The sequence below is a fragment of the Sitophilus oryzae genome, unplaced genomic scaffold (genome assembly GCF_002938485.1).
Source record: "Sitophilus oryzae breed Bouriz unplaced genomic scaffold, Soryzae_2.0 scaffold_637_pilon_pilon, whole genome shotgun sequence".
Taxonomy (NCBI): domain Eukaryota; kingdom Metazoa; phylum Arthropoda; class Insecta; order Coleoptera; family Curculionidae; genus Sitophilus; species Sitophilus oryzae.
Window position 1 is genome coordinate 2,195,609 of NW_022147237.1, and position 11,135 is coordinate 2,206,743.

The 11,135-nt window shown below is 31.5% G+C and overlaps 1 protein-coding gene across 6 annotated transcripts in view; it reads left to right on the top strand.

Annotated features, from left to right (window-relative positions):
* The window catches only part of LOC115887803 (monocarboxylate transporter 14-like), a 22,527-nt gene extending 13,131 nt beyond the window's left edge, over nt 1–9,396 (top strand). For 3 of the 6 annotated variants that reach the window (XM_030907306.1, XM_030907303.1, XM_030907307.1), the window contains exons 4-8: nt 4,417–4,596; nt 4,655–4,843; nt 5,002–5,223; nt 7,247–7,532; nt 7,595–9,394. In XM_030907306.1, coding sequence (XP_030763166.1) covers nt 4,417–4,596; nt 4,655–4,843; nt 5,002–5,223; nt 7,247–7,532; nt 7,595–7,842 — 1,125 coding nt within the window. In that variant the 3' untranslated portion in view covers nt 7,843–9,394. Of the gene's footprint in view, nt 1–1,047; nt 1,121–2,735; nt 2,913–2,991; nt 4,067–4,125; nt 4,364–4,416; nt 4,597–4,654; nt 4,844–5,001; nt 5,224–7,246; nt 7,533–7,594 lie in introns of those variants that run through there. The other 3 variants (XM_030907304.1, XM_030907308.1, XM_030907309.1) reach the window with 3 other exon arrangements.
* Nucleotides 9,397–11,135: the final 1,739 nt, after the last annotated feature.

Genomic DNA, 11,135 nt, shown 5'->3' on the forward strand with positions numbered 1-11,135 from the left:
TCTTGGCTCTGCCAAAAATCGTAAAATTTAGTGAAATGTAAAATATTCTTACCGTATTTTGGTAGCTGTATTAGTCAAAAGATGATTTTTCCATTTTATGAATCCCCTCCACCACCCCCAACCACTCTCAAGTCAGCCAAAACTGACAGGGTTCACGGCCTACTGGCATAGAATGTTTATACCAAATTTGAATAAAATTGTACACAAGAAAAGAATTTTTGCAACATACTTCTGGATTTTTGCCCACTGTACGTCGTCGAGAACTATAGAATAAAATTAGGGTCATCATCTAAATGTATCGGGTAATGGTAAATCGGTATATATCCAGATTTTATTTATCTACCCGTTAGGTTGGTTAGGTTGTTACTTTACCTACCGCCCATCAATCTCAAAAATGCTTCGTTTTGGAGATCGAGATCTAAGTTCAAAAAAATTCTCCAAAAAAATCGGTGCACACGCGCTTGTAATCACACAATTTTAGGTATGTCTCTACATTTTCACAAATCCTGTACATATACACTATTAAAATAGGGGACAAATATCATATTTAGAAAAACAAAATCTTTTAAATATTTAGCCAATTTGACATATCACCCATATTATTTTATACATTTTTAATTTAATTCTGATAATTTTCTTTTTAATTTTGAAGGTATTTATTTCAAGATGCTTTTCTGCCAAAAAAAATATTCCATATTTTTTAGAATTTATGCCACGTATTTTTATTATTTATAGATCAAGAATTAATTATAAGCAACAAAATGGGTTAATTATTATAAACAATCCTAACTTTAAATATCTATGCTGGTTAGTAATTTAATTACATATCTTTGATCTATTTCAATATTTTATATATATGTATATGACAGGAATTAAAAATAGCAATAAAACTAATATTTTCCAAATAGAATCCCAATACGAATTAATGTTTAATCTCGAAAAAATTTTGGTTGATCAAGACTAGATAAAGCTTTGTCGTCAGTAAAACGATATCTATATATAGAAGCGTACTATACATTTTGTTTCATTATAACTTTATCACTATATCAGTACTATATGTAGACATACAGTGGTTTTCCAGGGATCTCAAATATAAAATACACATTTTTTAAATTATTGAGTAAGTTTTGTTTTGATTTCTTAATTGGTGTTACTAATTTATCAGTTATTGAAAAAATAATCGAAGTTTGAATTGCTAATTTTTCTTATCTTTGTAGTGATTCAATTGAATATGTGTACTTTCTGGGAATACGTATACATATCTTAACTCAGTTATTAATTTTTGAGTCAACAAGTATCAAAATTGTAAACATATTTAAGGAGTGTGTCTAGCCATATTTAATTATCAATGTTCGAAAAACATTTTAAATGAAATAAAAAATAGTGTTAAATACTAAAAAAGCTAAAAATATTAAGACGTGGACTCCTGGCAACTCCTGGTTGACTTTTAACGTAATCTAAATTTGCATTTGCAATATACAGAGTGAGTCTTAAATAAGTGCAAATATTTTTGTGGGTAGTATATTATTTCGACCCCAGGAACATGATGTTTATGAGGTTTTTTTCGCGATTTTTTTTGGAAAATTTGGAATTTTTTGAAAAAATCTTTTTTTTTTATTCTTTAGCTGCTTGCAATGTATACTATGATTAAAAAAAATAAGCACTGGTACAACATTGTGAAATAAAAATAAATTTCAGTCTATTGCTTTATATAAAACTTGAATATGTGTTTTAGTTTAAGTAAACTTTTATAATAAATGTGGCTCTAACTTTAATAGGACATCATCTATATTTTATAATAAATAACTTTTTTCAACTTTATAGAGTTTCATTTTAATTCTTTTAAAAAATAGTTTCACATTTATGTATCCCGAGATGTATCCAAATATTTTGAACACAGCAGGGCATGAAGATATACAGGGTGAATATTAAATAAGTTCAAATATTTTTAGGGGTAGTATATTTTGACCCCACAGTAGTAGTATTTCGAGCCCCAAGAGTAGTATATTTCGAAGCACATCTATAAAGTTTTTTTTACAAACAATTTTTTGGAAAAATTTCGAATTGTTTGAAAAACACTTTTAGACTTTTTTATAATTTTTAGTTATTAAATTAAATATACAGGAAAAGATTCAGGGTGCATCCACACTATCCTAAAAACGGCGTATCGGCGTAACGGCGTAACGACCTTGATCGATTTCCAGTAATTCTATTGGCTGAAAAATTCATCTGTCAGAAATTTTATCTGTCAAATTCATCTGTCAAAAATTTCAGCCAATAGAATTACTGGAAATCGATTCAAGGTCGTTACGCCGTTACGCCGATACGCCGTTTTTAGGATAGTCTGGATGCACCCTCAGTGGTTCTCAAAATTTCAGCAAAAATTATATATGTTTTTAATTTTCAAAGTGAAATAACTCGGTTATTTTGGTAAAGAGAAAACAATGTTTTTTTTTATCGAGATCTACAAGCCCTAAAAAATTTGAACTTATTTAAGACTCACCCTGTGTATATAAAAAATCTATTTTAAAAAATAATAATTTATGAAATATTCGAATATTTCAAATATAAACTTTATAGTCACAATTTTATATTGTGCTATTTTCAATCTGTCAATGAGACATAATAAAGAAATTATATTTATGGACTTATAATTACATAGATAACAAAAATTATCAAAATTCTTTATCTAAATCTTACGGAATAATAAAGAATATTATAATTTATGCTGTAAAGTAAAATATCTCAATAGAACGTTGAATTCAGATGTTAAAAGTAGCCAAATATTACGAAAACCTCACCAGTTACCAGTAACGAGATCAAACTGGTTGTTTTTTATTTTTAAACTCTATAGAAATTTTTTTTCAGTCACACATTCAATTTCAGTGTTGTGTAAAATCGTCCGATAATATGTATGTTTGTTATTTTTATTCATAACCGAACGCGATAATAAATTTTATTAATATAGTAAGTCTGTTATATTTATTTTAGGATTTTTCCATACGATGATATTGCTCTACCAATTTTGAAGAAAGTCTGACAATTCAATTAGTCCAATTTCTCAAAGAGAACATCCAAAGTTCCGGTACTTGATGAGAAATCACAGGAATAAACGCATCTTGTCTACAATTCCAAACATCCAAATAGGACGCGATCCAAAACTAAATTTCCAAGGCTGGTCCAAACGCTGGATTAGAAGCTCCAAGCTGTTTAGTTTATACATTATACCAGTCAATTGAATCGAAAAAAATTGAAAAAATCGACAATAATTATTTTTGCCTACTACGAAAAGGTATTAATAGATCATGGAAACCAGCAAACGTGCACCTACAGTATCCATGTCTGCAGTGGTACCTTCCTTAGAACCTTTGCCAGCTTCGAGCTGCGTTGTGCCAATTGACAAGGAAAGAAATGATCTGAAAATTGAAAGGAACACTCTTTCAAGGTCTTCGTCTATAAGTTCAGAAGATGAAGATAAACCTGACATCCCTGATGGAGGATGGGGATGGGTTGTTGTTTTTGCTTCGACTGTTCTCTCTATGATTGCTGACGGAGTTGCATTTTCCTTTGGATTACTTTACGTAGAATTTCTTGAAGAATTTGGTGCTTCTAACAGTGCCACTTCCTGGATCGGAAGTTTATTCATGGCAGTACCACTTCTAACAGGTCCAATAATGAGTGGCTTGGTTGATAAGTTTGGATGCAGATGGATGACAATCGTTGGGGCCCTGATATCCGCTTTAGGGTTTATAATTAGTTCAAACTGTTACTCTTTAGGAATTATGTACCTTACCTTCGGAGTTCTATCAGGTTTAGGACTGGGGTTAATTTACGTAACCGCAGTGGTATCGATAGCCTTTTGGTTTGATAAAAAACGCACATTAGCTGTAGGATTGGGAGCCTCGGGAATAGGAATAGGAACATTTGTGTTTTCACCATTGACCACCTTCCTAATCAACAAGTACGAATGGAGAGGAACCACTTTAATTCTAGGAGGTTGCTTTTTAAACATGTGCATCTGCGGAATGCTCATGAAAGATCCAGATTGGCTCATTGAACAGAACAAGTAATTTTAAATTTTATTATTATTGCAATTAATAAGATACTAATTTTCTTATCTTACAGAAAATCTTCGAAGAAATCACATAAATCCAGTAAAGCTAGTTTAGAGATGACAACATTTTCACAGAGCCCTGCTATTAATGTTGAAAAACTAAAACATATATTAACAAGTGGAAAAGATGTTGAATTTCTGTTACATACAGTGGAAACAACTGTAGAAAATAACGAAGAAAAAGATAAATTACAGAAATATTTTACATCCACTCTGAATTTACCAACGTTTATCAATGAAAACGAAAAGGTTTTGTTTCTATATTTTTAATAATTTTGTGATACTAATAATTTTGATTTTAGATTCCGCCAGAAGTTTTGAAACTTTTAACTGAAAACGATGTTATTCAACAGTATTATCCTAGTTTATTTTTAAACAAGCCTAGCTCAGTTCGTCGGTTAAATAGTGTTGAAAATGGCTCCAAATATGTTAATCCTAATTCTTTCAAAGAAGCCAAATCTCAATGGTCCGATTCAAAACAAGTAATTACAAAAATATTATTCCAATGTATTTAATTCTAATTTTCTTGCAATTTTCAAGGTATCGTTGCCTGAACAAGATGAGGCATTGCCCCATGATCCTTTATTACATGGGAAACATTCTAAAGCACCAAGACACTCCTTGAGTAAGAAAGGTGCAGTTCTTGGTACTAATCGTTGGGCATCTTCTAGTTGTCCAAACATACACAAAAGTTCTATGAAAGCATATTCTGTTGAAAAAGACGAAGAGGTTAGTGCCAATTTATTACATTTCTAAATAATAATATTTATTATATATTTGGTTGAAAATGATGATTAATAATTATGTCTCCAGCATTGTTATACATTTACCAAAAGTTCTAGAGACTGTTGTCAATAGAGATGTTAACGAATTAAACTTTTTTTTAGAAATGGTACGACGAATTAGTTGAGTTAGTAAAGGGCATGTTCGACTATTCTTTGTTCTTAGAATTACACTTTTTCTTGTTATCTTTATCGACTATAATCCTTTTTGTTTGGTTTATAGTGCCGTATTTTTATGTGGCAGAGCTTATGCTTAAGCATCAATACACCAACGAGGATGCTTCATTTACAATATCGAATATTGGAATTGCTAGCACTATTGGAATGGTATGTATAATGTGATCTAGAAAATAGATCTTAAGAAATATAATGGTAATATCTATGAAAAACCTTTTTCTAGCAGTAATTCATTAGCAAATAGGTAAAATATTGTTACTGATTCCGTGGGTTCCTTAATTCCAAACACACGATAAAGCACTTAACCGAATATATTTTCCAACTATATACTCTATACTACTTAAATTTTTAATTACTTAAATTTTCATTCGAGAGCTCTGTAGCATTCTTTTTGTGTCTAGAAAGTTCTTTACAACATCCGGGATTTTCCACTTTTGTCCTAGAGATGGCGCGCTACTAAATTCCCGAAAGATGTGGCTCTTCCGACAGATGTCGCCATACCCCTTGACAATATATAGTCCGTCTAGAAAGTATCCGGAAAAAAGAAAGCAAACTTACAATTATCGATATATATTTTTAGGACTTGAGTTAAAAAAATTATAACAAATTATTAATTGTATTTACTTATACAACCTCCATTTAACTCCAAACACTTTAACTAAACGTCCAGGTACACCCGAAACTGGTCCACGCCATAATGTTCAGTGGCGGTAGTCCAAGCTTGTAAACCTGAGCGAATCAAATCTTGTTTATTTCGTAGAGCTGCTCATTTCACTTCAATCTTCATTAGTACCAATATGTTTTTAATAGGACTAAGGTCTGGTGAAGCTGCTGGCTATGGAATTGTTGCCAAATGGTATTCTTGCATCCAAGCTTGAGTAGTGCTTGGATGCTTGAGCGTGAGATGTAGTGTCAGTATGCTTGAGCGTGAGACGTATGGCATCTTGCATTATCCTGCTGAAATCGCCACCCCTCTGGATATAAAACATGAGCCGTTTCAAGAAGAAAACCATTTAAAATATCACAATATTTTGCACTATTAACAGTTCCATCAACTATACACAGAGGTGTAGCACCACGCTGAGATATTGCTTCCCAAACCATTATTTTAGTGGGAAATTTTGAAACGTGAACGGTAACATTTTCTTTTGATAGGATTTTTAGGTGGTTTCCACCAAGCTGGAAACAACTTTCGTCAGAAATAAAAACATTATTAAAATTATCTTCTTGAAAACGTTGACAAAAATCCATTCTTAGCTGCCTTTGTAGAGGTGTTATTGCAGGATTTTTTTTGGCTTCCTTGATATGTAGTCTTGTCTTTCCAGTGACATGCGGACGGTTACTGGACACACTTTTAATTTTTGCAGACTTCCAAATCTGTTAGCCAATTTGCGAAATCCTAGGCGCGGATTCTGTCGTCCTAATGCCACTAAAGCGTTTAAATTGTTTTTGCGAATCTTACGCGGTCTTCCTGAAACTGGTCCATGCTTCATATCTGTGCCATTTTTTATCCTCTTTATTGTCTCATATATTGCACTTTTTCCGAGTTCAGTCAACTGCACTAATTTTCTAACGTTTCAAACACCTTTTCTATACAAATATTCCACCATTTCTCTTTTTTTACTTATAACATTATTTCTCAAATCTTAAGCCGGTTTACAAGCAACAATATTGCGATTTTGGTCATAGCCTACTACCTACGTGATGGATTACTGTTGTCTTAGAGTGTTACAGAAAAAAATACATTAAAATTGGGAAAAATATAAAATTCCTGATACTTTCTAGACGGACTATATTATGTAAATCGGTCACTCTTTGTGACAAGTTTACGTGAAAAAAATCAAATAGAATAAAAAGACACTCAGTTCACTCAAGTCCACACCAGAAATTTCTTAAAAAAAATTATAAAATAAATTAACATAACTGAGCATGGGCACAAAAGAAAATTGAAGATTATTTTCAATGATTACCTATAATAGTTTCCTACAGACTAATAATATTTATTGACTCCTCATTCAACCATAATTGGAAAATTTAATTTAAATAACAATAATAAACAATATACATTCACAACTTGCTAATTAAATAGAACGCTAAAATTATTCTGAAATCCAGGCAGAATAAAATGCAACCCAAAATCACCTTAAATATACCATAAAATTATATTTTTTAGATATTTTTCGGTTGGGCTGGTGACAGACCATGGATGAATATAACCAAGACATACGCCATCAGTCTTGTACTATGCGGAATATCGATAGGAGGAATCATGATGTTTGTTGAAAACTTTATTGTAATGCAGATATGTGCTTCAATGTTTGGTTTCTTTTTGTCCAGCCATTATTCCTTTACACCGGGAATTTTGGTAGAAATGGTACCACTGGAAAGCTTCACCGTTGCATATGGTTTGCAACTGTTATGCATGGGTATCGGTATGCTACTGGGACCACCATACGCAGGTACTTTAATGCTCTTTTTCTAAACATCATTTGAAATACTTAAACATCGCTTTGATTTTTAGGACTTTTATATGACATAACAGGAAACTGGAAACAGTCATTCTACCAAGCTGCAGTTTGGACTATACTTTCTGGTATATTTATTGGACTGATTCCTTACACTAAGAATAAGAAAATGATTGGAAAAGGACCAGTTGAAAAAGAAATTGAAGATTCTGAGAATAGGGCTCTTCCTATAATACTTCAAGTTCTTATTATGTTGGCCTTATGCATTCTTTTAGCATATATGACTGGAGTTGCTCTATTATAAATATATACATTATATATATATATATAAAGATTTTTTGTACACTTCTGATAAATTAAACTACATTTGCACAAAAATAAATTTATTTCCATATAGACAAAACTAAGGAAATGTTAATAATAAAAAAATATTTTGATGAAAAGAAACATGTAAAAAATACAATAGAATACAGAGTTATACAAGCCTAGATAATATAGAGTTATACAAGCCTGGTCAAACTAAATTTGTAGTCTGGATAAGTTATCCTAATAAAAATTAATTATGTTAAAAAGAGACAAAAATTAGGTTGGTATTATTTATTCTTATAGCATATTTAACTAGAGTTGCTCTGTTATTAATAAAATGCTAGTAGTAAATATAATGTGTTTCTGTTAGTTGATTCAGTAACATATAGAATGAAATAATCTTAAACATTTATAAATTATATGAATTTTCAATATAGAAACCAAACAGGAATATTTTTAATTAATAAAACTGCTTAGTTAACTTAAATAATCCTTGTTTATTTTGTATATTCTCAGAAGAATCGTCTACTGAAGTATGAACAATACTAGACTACATATTAATCTGTCAATACTTATAATAATCTGATATAAGCACTTTAAATCATTGCTTTGATGCTAAACGTCTTTCAGGAGAAAAAAATGTTTTTAAAATTTTGAAAATTATTAGATTAGTTAAATAGCATCTAAGAAAAGGCTTAGGTACTTCAGTTAAATACTTAAAACACCCAAAAAAATCTATTGATATACCGTCGACCTAGATATAGGAAATCCCACGTAAATTTTAAACATGACGAATAAACGTTTTCTATTTTATTTTTAGATAAGCTTGTGCGAAACTCCCTAGTGAACTCATTAAAATTAAGTAAATTAGTTATTACAAAGCATTTTTTTAGTTACAAAAAACAAATATTACCAAATTTTAAACATCATGAAAAATATTATATTAGATATGGTTTTCTTCTTCTATGCAGGTCCACTGAGATTAAAGGCGCGTTTACAGGTTCAAGTGTATTGATCAAGTCACTTGAATTCAATTCGCATGAATGCATTATGACCGTCTAAACTTGACAAATCATGTTAATTGAAGAAAATTCTGGGAAATTTATTAATATTTATGAAAAATATGAATGCATATGGAATATAACAGCCTGAAATACTAAATTAGTTAAAGAAGAGTAAATTCTAGATTAAGCTGTTTCTAGCTTAAACCAGCCTAAGCTTTCTAGCCAGTTTTTTTTAGCTTTTTAGCTAACAAATAACGTTACGCATTAATGTGTCTTGTTTTTTAAGTTCCATTTGCTTTTCCAACTTTTTCCAACAAAAAATGACAGTACTGTCGACAGTATCTGAGACGGCTCCGTCAGGCTCGTCAGGGACTAGTGCACCATCTCCGATATCAATCGTACGGATCAGACGTTGAGGCGCACTCAGTGATGAGGTGTTCCGATGTTTCCCCATTTTCCCTACAGAATCTGCAGTCGCCGTTATTTCTTAGCTTCGTTCCTTTTAAAGACTAGTGTTACATAAGACAAGAATTCTTGTTTTTAAAATCAATTTCTTGTCTTGTCTTGAAATTCAAGACAAGAAATTTTCCAAGTCTTGTCTTGCAGATTTATTGAATGGCAAAGTCTTGTCTTGTCTTGCAAGACTCTTGAAATTTCTTGTCTTGAAAAAGTTTACATTCTAACAAAAAGGTAATAAATCGTATACAAAATGTAATATCGAAAAATGAACAACAACGATGCTAATTTTAGTAAAAAAATTTAACGGGCCGCAAACGAACTATGTCAACTCGCCCGTTTGACGAAACAGGAGCCATTACCAAATAAAAGCTGAATAATAATAAGTAAAGTTAAGTTCAATTCATGGGTTTTGGGTTATTATTTCGTATCTAACCTTGTGCTTTCATTTTTTACTTCTAGTTGTTAATTCTTGTTAGTTTATTTATGTTCTATTTTGGTAACCCGTTTGTTACTTTTATTTTTTAAGGTATTTATTTTATTTATTTATTATGGAAGATTGGTTGGAAAAGTCTGGACACAGGGTGTACGGAAAGGTCATGCTAGAGTGTACTATTTGCGCTATTTGATACTACTTTTTGTTCGCGGAGCAATTTCGTGCATGAAAAGTAGTACCGAATAGCGCAAATAGTGTGCTTCACGAACCAACCATTAGTTTGAACTACCGTTAGTATTTTTTTATAATACCATTATACCAATATAATTTTGTGTATAAAACCAATTACCAATATACGGTTTGTTGCCTCGACTTTATTTTATTTCATTCTCAACTCTAAAACACTGGCTATGATAGAAAAAAAAGGAATACTTGTCGATATTAATGCCGGGTTTATACAACATTTGCATAAATCGTAATCATAATCACAGTCTTAATCATCGTCATAATCACAACGCAATTTCAATGAGCGTTTATAGAACATTTTCATAATTTTTATACCAGTGAAGTTGGGTAACATAATTGAAGGCTAAGTTCATGGTAGATGTCAACAGGGTTTATAAGAAGTGGATAGTTTAACTTTTATGATTATGACTATGATTTTGATTACGACTATGTAAATGTTGTATAAACCCGGCATAACTTGCTCAAAGACCTAATTATCACTTAAAAAGATGTATCATTTCTAACTTTCAGGAAATCTTGAATTCAAGAAATCTTGCAAGACTCTTGAAATTGCTTCCACCATTTCTTGTCTGGTCTTGAAATTATGAAAGTCTTGTCTTGAATTTCTTGCAAGAGTTTTAAGTAGTTAAGTTAGTAATACTCTTGTGCAACACTATTAAAGATCCCGTGACAATCCGAACATTGTTCTTACTTAAATCAAGGAAAATCTTTGACTTTTCTCTGTCGTAAGTTCTGAGAAATTTCTTCGAGTGTCTTAGACCGTTGGAAGATTCCCATTCCAGGTTACGGATGGGGTCTTCCAGGTTTTTGAGTTCCACTTTACGTTGGGTTTCACTTGGCAAGCAGAACGGTTCTGGTCCAGTTAGTCGAGTGTTCGCTCCTTTTCTAGCTAGAGTGTTTGCTTTTCCATTGCTTTCTATCCCTTGGCGAGCTGACAACCAGTAGGTAGTACTGCGGCCATTTTCTGATCCACTTCATTTTTTTACGTCTTGGTTTTTTTACGTAATAAATTTTCTGTTTATTCTTTTGCCATAATTTTGGCAGTTTGAAGTACAGTTACAAACCTAACCTTCCGCACTGACATCATTTTAAATCAACTAATAGAATATTTTTGACATGAAATGTGTGAATTGGGGATATGTTTTCAAA